This window comes from Aotus nancymaae, unplaced genomic scaffold (genome assembly GCF_030222135.1).
Source record: "Aotus nancymaae isolate 86718 unplaced genomic scaffold, 86718_ANA_hifiasm-v0.15.2.pri h1tg000003l, whole genome shotgun sequence".
Taxonomy (NCBI): Eukaryota; Metazoa; Chordata; class Mammalia; order Primates; family Aotidae; genus Aotus; species Aotus nancymaae.
Genome location: NW_026988414.1, coordinates 72,344,260 through 72,358,991, shown reverse-complemented (window position 1 = coordinate 72,358,991; position 14,732 = coordinate 72,344,260). Strand labels below are relative to the sequence as shown.

The following is a 14,732-nucleotide window of genomic DNA, read 5'->3' as shown; positions in this document are numbered from 1 at the left end:
CCCGCCCGGGCGGCCAGTCCGGCGGGGGGCGGCGGGGCGGGCCGGGGGCGGCCGGGGCGCGGGCGGCGCAGCGCCGCGGCGCTCGGGGAGCGGGCCAGGCCCCGGGAGCCCGGCGGGGCAGGGCAGGGCGAGGCGGTGGAGGGAGGCCCAGCCCCGACCCGGCGCCTGTTTGCCCCACCGGCGGCGACCCGGCGCCCGGGGACTGCCGAGGTGGGGAGCCGAGAGCGAGCGGGCGGGAGGCAGCGGAGCCGAGCGGAGGCTGCGAGCTCGGTGCGCCCCGGCCCGGCCCGCCGCGCGCCCCCTCCCCTCCCTTCCCCTCGCCGCGCCTCCTCCCCTCGCCTCTTCTCGCCTCCTCTCCTCTCCTCCGCCTGGCGCCGCTCCCGCCTGCGCCCGGGCCGCCGAACCCAGCCCGGCCGGGCCCCCGGCTTCGCGCGCTCTCGGCTGGGCCCGGCGGGGACGGGGTCCCCGCGGCGGACACCGCCCCTCCCCAGGGACCTGGCGGATTCCGGACCATTCGGAACGTTAACTGAGCCGTGGGAGCGATCTCGCCCAGGGCCGACCGCGGGGCTGGGCTGAGCGGACCCTCGCAGCCGCTCTGGACGCCGGGGGTGCCGGGGCGCGGACGTTCTGGGTCCGGGCTGAGCGCGTCCCGGGCGCCCGGCGGTGCCAGCTCACTCCGGGCCGGGTAGGGCAGGGCAGACCCCAGCGGAACCCGGACCCGGCCGATCTGGACTGGACAGAGCTAATCCCGGACGGGGCCGAGCCCGGGGAATGCCGGGCGTGGGCTGAGGGGATCCCGGCGCCCTCCCAGCCCTCCGACTTTGGCTCACGCGCTGGGACCGGCCCGGCGTCTCCTCGGCCTCCTCGCGCCCCGGTCACCTGTGGCCTCGGAGCCCGGAATCCGCCGAACCCTCGCTCATTCCCGACCCCGAGCCTGGAGAGGCTTGAGAAAGGTTTTTCCTGCCCTCTTCCCTGGAGCGCGGAGGCCCCGCCCCCTCCCACCGCCCAGATGTCTCCGGCCAAGGCTCGGAGGACCTCCCTGAGGCCAGGGGCAGAAGGGTCCAGAGAGAGAAGCCCGCCCTAGGGAGCCTTGGGGGCCCCCCAACCCCGTCTTGGGGCTTGGCCCCCGACGCTGCTTGGAGGGAAGGCCGGTGCCCCCACCCTCGGTGAGTCCAGGAGCGGGGGTTCTGAGGGAAGGCGGGGCTGGGGGAGGGAGGGTCTGCTGGGAACGAGGGCACCCTGGGGGCGCTAGGAGGGAGGATGGGTGACTGAAGAGGCCCTCTGGTGAACCAGCCTTGCCAGGCCTGGCTAGGGGGTTGGGAGGGCGGGAGCTACGACCAGGGTGCCCCATAGCAAGCTGAGTACTTCTGCTTCTAAAGCAGGGGGCTCCCTCCCTTTCCCTCTAGAGGAGGGGCTATGCTGTAAACCATCTGCCTCCACCACCCCTCCCCACAAAGAAAAAAAATCTCCAGCTAGGAAGGATGCAGGCTGGCGAGAAGAGGGAGGTAGCGGCATTGCCGGCTGGTGCTGCAGCCTGGGAGGGCTGACGCCAGGCTCGCTCTCTCCGCAGGGGGCTGCCCTCTTCCAATCCAGCTCCCTCCCCAGAGCTGCCCATAACTGGAGCCCCCTCCACATCTGGAAGACCCTGGCCACCATCCCTCTGCAGGTGTCAGTTGCATCCAGAGACCTCTGCCTTTGCAACTGCCTAGGAGTTGTGAGGGGATCCCTGCTGCCTTCCCCCATCCCAAGGGCATCTCCTACCCTTAGTCCCTGCAGAGTCATCCCCCTGCCTCTTTGTTCAAGCTCAGGCAGAGATCAGCTCTGCACACCCACAGGCACTTCAAGTCCTGGAGGCCACTCCTGGGACCCAAGGTCCCTCCCCCTGCCCTCCTGTGTCCTCACCTTGACCCCCTCTGCCAGACTCTGTCTCCCTCTGGGTGTCCCACTCCTCACCCAGAGGCAGAGGAGGCGGGGTGGCAGGGGGCAGGGGCTGGTTGAGGGCCGCCCAGGGCCAGGGTGGGCTGGGGGGCCGTTAAGATGTGGAGCTCTGCCCAGCCGACGACGGGGGCTCCGTGGAGGCAGACACAGCGTGTGCCCAGCTGGGGGGAGTATGGGCAGGCCTCCTGCCACGTGGTAAACGATGAACATTCGGGGGGCCCCGGACCTCGGGCAGCCCAGTGACGACCCCAGCAGTGGTGGTGAGCGGGAGCGGATTCGACAGCGCATGAAGATGGTCATCGGGCAGCTTGAGGGCATCCTTCGCGAGCTCAAGGAGGTGGCCAAGGAGCTGAGGGAGGTAAGTGAGGGGTGAGCAGGGACCAGACAGACCCCAGGCCAGCCTTCCTGGGCTTGGCGCAAAAACGTACTCACACATGTGTTGGAGTGTGCAAAGCTGCATGCACATGTGTGGCTCTACTGGGGACCTCCTTTCTCCTTGCTCTCCTTTCCCCAAATCTGCTTTGCTAAAAATCTCATCAGACCACAAGCCTGGAGGGGCCTTGGTGTTACAGAGGTTGCTTGAGCAGCATGTCAGTGGGCCTGGAGCTCTGGGTGAGCATGCAGGGCTGCCAAGATGGCCAGTAAGGACTGAATCCCACTACAGCTTCTTAGTATGGAAGACACCCTTCTGGGACCTAAGCTGACCCTTGACCCCACATCTGTCTCCAAGACTCTGACATGGGCACAAAGGGCCCTGGGAGAGTGCTGAGGTGGTTCCCACTGCTCGGGGCCCAGCTCAAAGCATATCTCCAGAAATCACACAGATACTGAGAACCCTTGATCTTAGAAAAATTTCAGCCAGCTGTGTCCTCTTTGTCCCGCGATAAGAATGGGGTTGGGGGTGCTGTAGTCGGTAGCAGAGTTCCTTGCATATTTTGGCAGAGGCAGGAATCTTCTCTAAGGGGATGAGCATCTTCATCCCACTGTTCTGAATATTTTTTGCCAAGGCTGAAAAGCCACTGAGAATGCTGGGATGTGTGTGTCCCTCTCTGTCTTTTTAAGTGGAGCCGGGTTTAATTACTGCTTCTCACATCGCTGGGGTAATGAGGTACACATGTCCTCGGCCCTGCCCCCTGGGCTGCGTTCGAGTCCAAAATGCATGACCAGCGTTCTGAGCCGCTAGCCTGAATTTGCCCGCTGGGTGCCATTATACCAGCCAGGTGGGCTTTAGGCAAATTTCAACTCCTTGTAACCAGGGCCCCTGCAGAGATGCAGGGAGAGTGATTGAGCTGGAGTTATGGGCTCAGGCTCTCCTTGGCCAGCTGTGCAGGGAGGATAGGGGATCTAGGAAGGCTGGAGAGGTGGGGTGATGGTAGGTACCAACTCCAGGCTGGCAAAGTGGCATTCTAGCCTGGCCTGAGAGCCAAGGAGCAGGGGTTGCTTGAAGGGTACTGTGTTCAGAATGGGGTAGGTGGTGGGTATAGAGATATCAGGACAGGAGCTGTCCAGGGTCAGCCTCAGGGAGCCTGCCAGGAAATCCCATCTCAGAAGGTGTGAATGGCTGCTGCTTTGGGCAGACTGAGTTGGTGGCACTTCTGCCCATGGATTGGGCTGGCCATAGTCTGGGTTGCACATCTTTGGACAGTACAATTTGGAGGTCAAAGGCCAGATGCCCCTGAGCAACCCCTCCTCCTCCAACCTCTTGGGTCCAAGGCACTACTGTCTCCCCCCACCCCCATCTTATTTTAGATCAGGGCCATGGGAACTGTTCAAAGTCTCAGTCTTGGCCAGGGACATGGGACCTATGCCCTGGCAGGTAGCTACAAAGAGCCAGAATTGACTAAGCCTGGGAGTCAACTTTGCTACAACTCCCAGCCTTTTCCCAACTGGGCATCTTCCAGGAACCTGCGTTCCCTCTCCCCTCCGCATACCCTCCCAGAGCTTGAAGGGGTCTTAGAGGTAATGCAGACCAGCCGTGTCCATTTACTATTGAAGAAACTGAGGCCCAGAGAGCCATAGGGGCTTGTCTAAGGTCATACAGCGTACCAGTGGCAGAAGTAAGCCTAGAACTCGGGTTCCTGATGCCTGTTCTGGGGTTTCAGCAGGTGAGCTGTTGGGCGATCTCTTTGCATTTTGACAAGGGCCTTCCAGAGATGATCCCTGATGCTCATCTGTGATGCAATAGCTCTCGGATTTATTTGCAGATCTTTTAGATGCCCTCTCCTTCCCTTTCACACTCACCCACCCCCGTGTTTCCAACAGTAGAGCTCCAGGTTCACAGGCTATGCAGCCCAGAGGCCTAAGCCAGGACAGAGAAAAATGAGTCCCCTCCCCCCACACACCCTGTAGGCCATGTGCCTCCACCCAAGACTTTGGCAGGTTGCTACGGCAACCAGAGCCTACCCCGTATGCCACTGCCTGCCCGCTGCCAATGGCACCCAGCTGGGGGGGTTGGGTAAGCCTCAAAACTCTCTCATCCCCCAGGCGGGGTCTAGACACAGGGTGACGGGCAGAGGGGAGTGTGGAGGAAGGTAGATAAAGCTCTGGGAGGCCCAGGCAGAAGAAGAGATGCCATCACTGTCTCCCTGTGAGATGGGATTTGTGGGGGATCAGGTTACCAAGTGGGGGTGCCACACTCTGGTTTGGAGAAAAGGTTGGAACCTCCCTGCTCTCTAGAACCTGTGGTCTTGGCTCTTGGTTCTTCAAGGGAGCTGTAAAGCTGAATCTGCCTGGCTCTCCTCAGTCCCTTTGTGTAGCATCTTTTCATCAGGGGCGTGGGTAGGCTCAAGGTTGAGAGGCGCTCACTTGTTCCCTCAAATCACCCCATGGCCTGGGCAGCACCAGCTTAGAGCCCACCAACTGGGTTCTTGTTTCAGGCAAAGCACTTAGAAGTGGAGATGAAAGTCACATACAAGACTGTTGGGGATGGGGGCTGCACAGATGCTTGATGAGGGAACAAGTCCAGCGGAGTAGAAGGGCTTAGCTTTTTTCCCCTCGGCCATCTTCCTCCTCTTTCTGCTGCTCCCCCTCCCCAGCACCCCCATGCCACTGATCATGGCAGACCCTCCTCATCCTCTTGAGCTTACAGCCTGAAATTCACTGAAAGATGAGTGACACCAAACCACTTCCTTCTCAAGTCCCCCAGCCTCAGTTTGCTCATCTCTGAAATTGGGATGTGGTGATTTGCACTGCACGCTGACCTTACAAGGATTTATCGGGGGCTTGGCATGCAGTGGCGGCGGGGGGTGGGGGTCAATACCTACTCACTCTTCTAGAGGAGTTAGAGTTCCCTCTCCCACACCTCCCTCGCCCTCTCAAACCCCTGCCATAGCTCTGCCACTGGCTCCCTGGGTGATGAGCAAGTTCTATTCCATAGGTGGGGAAAGTCTTTTAAAGGATTAAGTGAGGTGAGGAATGTAAAAGTGCTTTGAAAGCTAAAATTGTGCTGCAGAGGGATATGACGGTCAATCATTAATTAGCCCTTATCTCTCCCAGGCTCCCCAATACTCCAAGATACTGGGCCAGTCCCAGCAGGCTCTCTAAACTCCTCAAAGTTCTGTAGATCTTAATTTAGAGATGCAAACAGCTCAGGGGCTCTGCAGCTAGATGCCTGTAGTTCAGTTTCAAGCTCCACCCTCTCCCGAAATGTGTGAACTTGCAAAAGTTACTTTACCTCTCTGTGCTTCTGTTTTTCTGTCTGTAAACATGGGGAGACTACATTTTATGCCTCCTCCCCTACCCCCACCCCAGGGTCGTTGTGAGAATTCAATGAGACATATATAAAGCACTTAGCACAATGATGGGCATGAAGCTCACTCTGTATCTGTGAGATGTTTTTAATGAATTATGCTAGCACTGGCCTGCTCCTCAGCTCCACGTATGGCCTTGTTTTCTGGAATCACGTCAGCTTCTTAGCTATGACCAGGGAGGGCAGGACCATGTCCTGGCCTCCTGGCTGGGGCTCCTTAGTTTCTTCTGCAGTCGGCAGTCTCACTTCCTGCCAGGGGGGAAATCGAATAGAGAGTGACAGGGATGGGGGCAGGAAGGGGGTCTCCAATAAGGTGCCCTTTGAACAGAGACCCCACAGAAGCGAGGATACCAGTCGCATGGCTATCTAGGGGAAGAGCATTCCAGGCTGAGGGCGCAGCTGGTGCCAAGGTCTTCAGGAGGAAGTGTGCTTGGCATATTCAGGTTCCGTGAGGAAGCTGGAGCAGCTGGAGGGCAGTGAACAAGGAGAAGAGCAGAGGAAAGGTCAAAGAGGGAGCAGGGAGTCAGATTCCATCAAGCCATGCAGAGCATGGCGTGGAATTTGGATTCGTTCTCAGTGGGAATCCCACTCTCCAGGAATCTGCTGGTCATGTTTCCGGGTGGGAACCTGCCTCCCCACTGCTCCCCCATTACCCACCCACCAGAAGCTCCCAAGGGCAGGGTATTGAACTTACCTTGAGTACGTGCTTGGCCTCCTCCTCCTTGGTTTTCCCCTCCCTGAGGTGTCACTCAACATGGAGGCTCAATTTTGATCCTTGCATTAACACCATCTGTGTCTTCCACATCATCAGTGACTCTTGGGTGGGATATAACTAAGGGCACAGTTGCCCACCCTGGCCTGAACACCTCAGGAGGATGGAGGGGTTGCCACAACCTTTTCCCAGCCTGGGGTGGCCTTGGAGGATTCCCCCACCGGGTTTGCCTAGGAAGCAGGCATCCTGGCATTCTGTTTCCTGGCCATTCCATTGTGCAGCCCCATCAGCAAGGGCCTTTGTCTGAAGGTGGCAGGGAAAGCCACAGGCCGTGCAAGTGTGAAATAAATGTGGCCCAGCCAGGAAGCAGCTGGAGCAGGAGAGGCTGGGGACCACGGAGCTGTGCCAAAGTGGGTCAGCTCCATCACCCGCAGCTCAGCAAGAATTGCGCGAATTTTTTTCTTATTATTTTTGTTCACGCCTTCCTTTCCTCCCTTTTCCCTTTGCCTTCTCCTCCTCCGGACAGATTTACTGAAGCTCCCTGGCCAATTAAGCCAAATTGCAGGATGAGAGCCATGAATCATGGTCAGCTCGCTCTCCCCGCTCAACTCCACAGCCCCCCCAGGAAGATAATAACGTAATCACAGAATTAAAAAATAATCAGTGGTCATAAATAATGCAGAATCCCCAGTTATGTAACCAGCTGCCTTGGGGAGCTGGGAGAGAGGGAAGGAGGTGGCAGCTTGTCAGGGGAGGGGAGGTAGGGCAGGGTGGGGGGTGTGGCAGGGAATCCATGGGGTACAGGATGCTGGTTCTGGGACTCCAGGTCCTCAGTCCTGGCTCTAGGGCCTTAAGGAACACAGAAATGACTAGATGGAATCTGACTTCCCTTGGAGAGGGGGCTCAGCCAGGGCTGGAGAGAGGGTTGGGTCTGGCAATATGGGGTTGTCCAGGTCTATGGACCTCTTCCTCAGAAAAGAAGCCCCCAGCAGTTTTTATTAAGCCATCTGTCTCAAAACTCATCCCTCATCCAACAGCTGTGTTTGCAGAATGTGCCGATCCCTGTGCCAAGCAGGGGATATAGCAGTGAGCAAAGAGACCCAGTCCCACTCCTCATGGGGTTTACTGTCTAGTGGGGGGACGGACGTCAACCACATTATAACATATACGTGCACAATTGTAGCAGCAATAAATAATGTATAACATTTTAAGGAGAGGTGCAGGGTGCTTTGAGAGTCTTTCATAGGGAACCCGACCTCAGCTGGGGATAGGGGAAGGCTTCCTTCTCGAAGTGATGACAGAGTAAGTAGGAAAGGAGGGAGGGCGTGTCAGGTGAGGCCCAGAGGCAGAAGTGAGCTTGGTGGAGCGTGTAGGGGTGGTGAGGAGGCAGGCCTGGCAGGGTGCTGCTTGCTGGAGAGGAAAGGGGGTGGGTAGGGAGTTATGTTTGGGAGGCTTAGGATTTTGGGGAGCATGGAAGGGCTGGAAGCAGAGGGGTAACATGGTCCTGTTGGCCGATGAGAAAGTTCCCTAGGTGCAGCATGGAGCCAGAGCTGGGCAGGAAGTTGCTATCAGTGGGAAGACTAGATGGGTGCAGTTTTTCAGCCGGGGGCTCTAAGGCTGTGACCAGGACAGAGGTTGGGGACACCTTTGACACAAGGCTTGCAGTTTCTGTCATAGCCTTCAGTCCTGCCCTTGCTCTCTAGGGGTCCCTCTTGGTCTCCCCATAGCGGGTCATTCTTGGTCTTAAGGTGCAATGCCCAGTCATCGAGACTCACTCTCTGGTCTCAGCTCAGCTCCTTCCAGTCTCTGCCTCATTGTCCTCACCAGCAAGCACATTGAGACAGGTGAACTCAACCATGCCTGCAGTCCCTTCTGGCTGGGAGGTTGTATGATTCTGTGATTTTGTGGTTCCATTTCTTTCTCCACTCTCTCCCTCCCCCTCTCTTTCCTTCTGTGTATATAATTATTTCCGTGCACTCCAAGACAATCCCAAATTACATGTAGGCAAAATGATTATTAAATCTCAGGGAGAAATCACAGATTTTAAGACATCCAAAGCAGAGAGGCAGGTAGTGCAGGGCCTGCTCCACACCTGCCCTCACATTGGCCCAAGAAACCATGTACCAGGGAAGGGCAGTGGGGTTGTGGACTGACCCACGTCCCCGACAGAGAAGCTGCGTACTCTCGGGCGCACGGCTTCCGTTTCACATCCTCCCTGTCATTCATCGAGTGCTGTGACCTGTCTCACCTAATAGACTGGGTCAGATTGCCTGTGGGCCTCATAGCCAGTTGGCTTTTAGAACCTCTGCTGGTTCTATTCTTTCTGGGGACAGCCCTACTTCGGGCAAAATAAGTACTGTCCATGTGCTAGGTTTTGAAACACCCAGCATGTCCCATTATTCTGCCACAGGCACTGGAAATTCTGCCACAGGCACTGGACCCACATCAGAGGGTCATTCCTTTGGTGCAGAAGTAATTCCCACCGCTCTTGAGCCTGAGCCGGGGCACGGTCACGTGTTAGCACCCAACGGGGCGTTGTGGATGTTGGTAGTCTGCTTTGTTCCATATGCTGTCCAAAGTGCATTAAGTCACTAAATCCTCATTACAGCCCTATCAAGTAGGTATTACTAGAATTCTCCTTTGATGATGAAACTTAGGCACAGAGACGTTGAGTAACTTGGCCAAGGGCACACAGCTGGTAAGCAGTGAAGCCAGGGTTGGACCCCACATCTGGCTCCAGAGCCCAGGTTCTTTAGTGTTTAGCTATCTTGACTCTGCAATGTAAAACACATTCATATCTGTTAAATTTTCTTCACCCTGGGTGTGGAGGGGAGTGTTACTTCCTTTTACAGGACAGGAAATCAAGCCCCAGAGAGGGATAATCATCTGCCTAAAGTCTCAGCCAAGAGGTGGCAGGCCTCCCTCTTTCTCTTTTCTCCATGCCCCCAGGTTGGAACCAGAGAGGGGTGCACTAATACAGAAGAGGAAGGGCGTCTTGGGTTGGGGAGTCTTCCAGCCTGAAGGCTTGGAGTCCTGCCACGTGCACCCTGGATCTTCCCTGCTGCTGGGCCTGAGGCCCGATGGTGCGCATTCTCACTAAGCATCAGGATATCCAGCTTCTGGGCCCAGCCTGGCCTCAGCTGACCCTGTGAGGTCACAGCCAAGTCATGCAACTCCAATTCCCACTGGCATTCTCCCCCGCCCTCAGTCAGCAGCAAAAGCCACAGCTCTGGCTTCATCGGGAGAGTCTCATTTGAGGACGTAGCTGCCCCAGAGGTGGCCGGGCCTCTCCTGAGGCCAACAATGCCTTGACTTGGTGGTCTTCACCCAGCTTAAATCCTGCAGTGCCGTAGGCTAGTGGTTTTCAAAGCCTGTCTCTGGACCAGCAGCAGCAGCTGTGCCTGGAGGCACGTTAGCTAGGTACCTTCTCCAGCCCCACCCTAGAGCTGCAGAACCAGAAACTCTGGAGAGTGAGCTGAGGCACACTCAAGTCTGAGGGCCCCTACCCTAGGCCAGGACTCCTACCAGCCCTTAGATGGAGCTTGGGTTGAGCAAGGGCTTCTGGGGGATGGGAGGTTCTCTGAGGTTCCTTTGGTGCAGGAAGGTGTCTTCCTGGGAGAAGCATAAGAAGAAGTAGCCAGATTGGAGGTGGGGCCCTGTCCCCACCGCCAGCCCAAGCCCAGCAGTCACAGCAACTGTACACCTCATGACGGTGTGCAGTTTTGCAGGGGGCTTTTGGAGAGGGGAGGATCTCAGCTTTCCAGAGACTAGAGCTCCAGACTCCTCACCTGTAAACACAGGAGATAATGATCTCATGGGTGGGGGTGAGCCCTCGAAAGCACAGTGCATGGGAGGTGCTCAGAGAAGGGAGCTGGTGTCACTTTCATCCCCAGTGCTCCGCAGAGCCCTTTTGCTGCCCTTCTCACTGTTGCTTGTGAAGCTCTCGTAGGTTGGCTGGCATTGTCTTACCCACTTGGCGGTGAATGAAGCTGAGGTCCAGAGAGGTTCTGTGACCTGCCCAGAGACACACAGAACAAGGTCCAAGCTAAGTCTGGAATCCAGATGTCCTGATTCCTCCAGCTCTTCTGGAGGCCTTAGCCAAGCGGTTTCCCCACTCCTGGCCTGAGCCATGGTTGAGGGGCCATCCCTGGGCACCAGCACCCAAGCAGCTTCTCCAAGTCATTCCTATGAACAGAGTCCTAGAATCTCAGACATGGAAGGAACCTTGGAAATAACCTAGTTCACCCGCCCTCTCCGCTTACAGACAGACCAGCTGAGACCGAGAGAGGAAAAACAGTTGACCAGGTCTCCCACATCCAGCCCCTGACACCTGACCAAGTCGTCTTCCCACCGGCCCAAGGCACTCTGGCCATCACTTCTGTCCTTGCTTTCCTCTCATTTTGGGGCACTCACTACCCCCATTCCTTGCCAAAATACCTAGCACATCCCTGGACAGCAGCAGTCCTCAGCAAATGTTTGTTGAATTAAGGACTTAATGAGTTAATTAATTAATTGTCTGTCCTGACCCCAGGTGAAGAGCGCTGGAGCGGCGCCGCGGGCCGGACTCTGGTCTGGATGACTCACTGTGGATCTCTTGGTCTTTGTCACTCTGACTTGGGCTCCCTGCTTTGCTTTCATTGTTTTTCTGTTTTGTTTTTGGTTGGAATCTTCTCTCTCCCTTCTCCTGTCTCTGTGTCTCTGACTGGATCTCCCTCTTTCCCCCACTGTCTTCCTCCCTGATTTATGTGCTGACAGTGGCCACCCAGGTGAGGGAGTCTCCCGAGGCAGGGCCACCTGTTTAGACGCCGAGGGTTGCGCTTTATGCGAGGCAGGGGGGTGCAGCGACCTCCGCAGCGGAGCTGCCCCCGAGTGCATTGAACAAGCAGCTCTGGGCCCAGAATAGATGGCTTCTTTATTGCTTATCAAATAATGCTTGCTTTATTCCTTCTCCCGACAAGCCAGGATTGATCTCCACTTGTCAGTGGGCAGAGAAGGGGAAGGAATGAGGAGGCTCTGGGAGATGGGGGCAGGGGTGGGAGGACCTAGCCAGCCAGTGCTGTTCACCTGGTGTTCTTGCCCTGACGGATGGTGGAGACCCAGGGGCGACAGTCACCGGCCAGCTGCAAGGACTGGTCCAGGATGCTTTAGAAAGCCCACATGGGGTCTTCCTTGTGATCATGCACAGTATTTCTTCTCTGAGGGTGTGTGGGCTGCTTAGCTCTTTGTGGAATGGGCTTGCTGGAGGTCCTCAGCTCCTCTGAAATGGCCCCCTCTCAAACTAAGGAGGATTAGTCCCTGATCACCAGGGCTGCCCCCCAGAGCAGGTGCTGTGTTTGAGAGACAGGGGTGAGTGAAAGGATGGTGTGCAGGGCTGGAAAGCGGTTCCCTCTCCCCCAGGAACTAAACAGTGCTAAACAGACCTTTGGAAAGGGCTGGAACCTGCTCTGTCCAGCCTGGTCTGACTTGGGCCCTCCACAGGGCAAACAAACCTATGACCTCCAGGCCAGTCACTGTCCCACAGGCTCTCCCCTGTCTGGTATGCTCGCCAGCCAGGGGGTCTACAGGGACAGGGCAGAGACACACTCATACCTGGCTGACGCAAGAACCACCCCCCGGCCCCTCTCATCTCCTCTCCCCTTCCCTGGTCAGGTGGTGAGCCAGATCGATAAGCTAACCTCAGACTTCGACTTTGAACTGGAGCCGGACGACTGGACCACGGCCACTGTGAGCAGCACCTCTAGCAGTGACAAGGCGGGCGTGGGCGGCCCCTTTGACCTGGGCCACCTGGACTTCATGACAGCCGATATCCTCTCAGACAGCTGGGAGTTCTGCTCCTTCCTGGACGTCTCTACCCCCTCGGACTCCGTGGACGGTCCTGAGTCAACTCGGCCAGGGGCTGGCCCTGACTACCGCCTCATGAATGGTGGCACGCCCATCCCCAATGGACCACGCGTGGAGACCCCAGACTCCTCCAGCGAGGAGGCCTTCGGCGCTGGCCCCATGGTGAAGAGCCAGCTGCCCCAGCGGACCCCAGGGACGCGGGAGAGGGTGCGGTTCAGTGACAAAGTGCTCTACCATGCTCTGTGCTGTGACGATGAGGAGGGGGACGGTGAGCAGGAGGCCGAGGAGGAGGAGGTGGGCTTGCCCCCCGAGCCTGTCCATACAGAGGCCCATGCAGGCCCCCACAAGCCTTCCCCAGCCCCCTACAAGTCACGGCGCTCTCCACTGACCAGCCGCCGCTCAGGCTCTGCCTTGGCCCCCGAACAGACTCGAAGGGTCACAAGGAACAGCAGCACCCAGACAGTGTCAGACAAGAGCACACAGACTGTGCTGCCCTACACGGCCACTAGACAGAAAGCCAGGGGGAAAGACTAGGGGCTGGGGAGGGGCCGGGGGTGGTGGGCATATAGAGCTATAAATACATATATATATATATATTTAAACAAATGAAGTCATAATAAAATTTAAAAACACTAAGGATCCGGCCCCACAGGCCCCATAGCTTTCACAGAGCTCCTCGTAGACACGAAGATGCCCACTGGCCTCCTAGGTCCCAGGAAGTGTGACCAGGACTGCCCTTCCTCCCTCCCTCCCTTCTCATTGCCGGGCTCCTGAAGTGGGTGTCTGAAAGTATGTAAATCTGACGGGAGGTCTGGTCCTCCCCTTGCTAGCCCCTGAACTCCGTGGTGGAGTCTGGCTGCTGGCCAGGGCCATGTGCTGGAGGGGACTCCCCAGCAAGAGGTGGGCTCTAAAAGGAGTGGTGTCCCTTTAGGCTGGGGCTCATAGTCGGGCTGGTTTAGAGACTGCAGGACTCGGGGCCTGGGGGTGGCATCACTCTGGCTACACCCTGCATCACTTGCACCCGCCATCCTTCTACTCCAAGGCAGATTTACCTGGGTATACACAACCCTGCCTCACCCCCTTCCATCTTAGGGTTGCCTGGGACATAGGGGCATGGCAAGCTGGCCTCCATGCTGGGTCGCTGAGCATCCACAGAGCCTAGAGGATCACCTGGGCTGGGCAGGGGTTTGTTTGGAGGGTCTGGACCCCTCCCTATCCTTTCAGCTCCCATTCTCAGCCTGGTCCTGAGACCAAGACCAAAGACTCAGGGCAAAGCCTCAGCCAGCGTGGCCCTAAGCAGACCTGAGCTCTGTGTGAGGAAGTAGGCAGCCACTTCCATGGGGCTACAAATTAGGGCCATAGACAGGCTCCTGGCCACCTTCAGCAGGTGGGCATTCTCAGAAAGGAGTCCAGTGGTCCCACTCTGTGCCCACCTCTCCACCCCCAGCCCCGGAGCCCCCTCAGCAGGTCCTGAACAAAGACAAGGTTACAGCCTAGAGGCCCCAGGGCTTCATCTGGGGCGTGGCTGGCACAGCGACAGCATCTGAATATCTTTGGGAAAATAATCACAATTATGTTGCTCACATTTAATGAGCAGGTCTCTGTGCTACTTCTATGCCGAATACATTTTTATAGCATCATCTCATTTAATCACCACAATCACCCAACAAGGCAGGAACTATTATCCTCATTTTCCTTTTTCCTTTTTCTTTTTCTTTTTTTTTTGAGATGGAGTCTCACTCTGTCACCTAGGCTAGAGTGCAGTGGGGCTATCTCGGCTCACTGCAACCTCTGCCTCCCGGGTTCAAGCAATTCTCCTACCTCAGCCTCCGGAGTAGCTGGGACTACAGGTGTGCACCACCACACCTGGCTAATTTTTGTATTTTCAGTAGAGACGAAGTTTCACCATGTTGGCCAGGCTGGTCTTGAACTCCTGACCTCAAGTGATCCATCAACCTCAGCCTCCCAAAGTGCTGGGATGACAGGTATGAACCACCATGCCCCAGCCCATCCCCATTTTTCAAGTGAGGTGACTGGGGTTTAGAGTAGTTCGGTACCTGCCACAAAGCTTGTGCTACTCTGCCCCCATGAATAAGTGGTTTCCAGGCTGTGCCTGGCTCTGCTAGCTAGCAGCTGTGTGACCTTGGGCAAGTCCATTTGCCTCTCTGAGCCTATCTACCTCCTCTATATAATGGGTCTAGTAGTCTTCACCTACCTCACCGGCTGCTGCGGGGCTCCAGCAAGATGGTGACTGTGAAAGCACTTGACACACTGAAGGCACTGGACATGCCTGTGTTCAGGGTGGCCCCAACCCAGATGGCCAGTGATTTCCGGGGCACAGGGGCCTTGAGTGGGATGGCCAAAGAAGACACTCCTGTCCAACTGGGAGCCACCCCTGCGTGGCAGACACTGCATTGCTTGGTCCCTCGCAGTAGCTCGAGGTCAGAAGTGGACTGCAGCTTAATTCACAGCCCCTTGCTCAGAGCAGGGAGG

At 57.1% G+C, this 14,732-nt stretch overlaps 1 protein-coding gene across 2 annotated transcripts; it reads left to right on the top strand.

Moving 5' to 3' along the window:
* The first annotated feature begins 897 nt into the window (after positions 1-897).
* INSYN1 (inhibitory synaptic factor 1) lies at positions 898-14,052 on the top strand. 2 transcript variants are annotated; one of them, XM_012475929.3, is made up of 3 exons: positions 898-1,166; positions 1,571-2,296; positions 12,048-14,052. In XM_012475929.3, the coding sequence occupies exons 2-3, from the start codon at positions 2,141-2,143 to the stop codon at positions 12,771-12,773; spliced, it is 882 nt and encodes a 293-aa protein (XP_012331352.1). In that variant the 5' UTR covers positions 898-1,166; positions 1,571-2,140; the 3' UTR covers positions 12,774-14,052. The 2 variants fall into 2 exon arrangements, with proteins under 2 accessions (XP_012331352.1, XP_064238476.1); XM_064382406.1 differs by lacking the exon at positions 898-1,166 and having other exon boundaries at positions 2,282-2,296; positions 12,048-12,122; positions 12,214-14,052.
* Positions 14,053-14,732: the final 680 nt, after the last annotated feature.

Excerpts from the sequence above, each read along its gene's own strand:
- INSYN1 (XM_012475929.3), top strand. The coding sequence starts at position 2,141 with ATGAACATTCGGGGGGCCCCGGACCTCGGGCAGCCCAGTGACGACCCC. Across the intron at positions 2,297-12,047 it reads TGGCCAAGGAGCTGAGGGAG|GTGGTGAGCCAGATCGATAA; the intron begins GTAAGTGAGGGG and ends TTCCCTGGTCAG.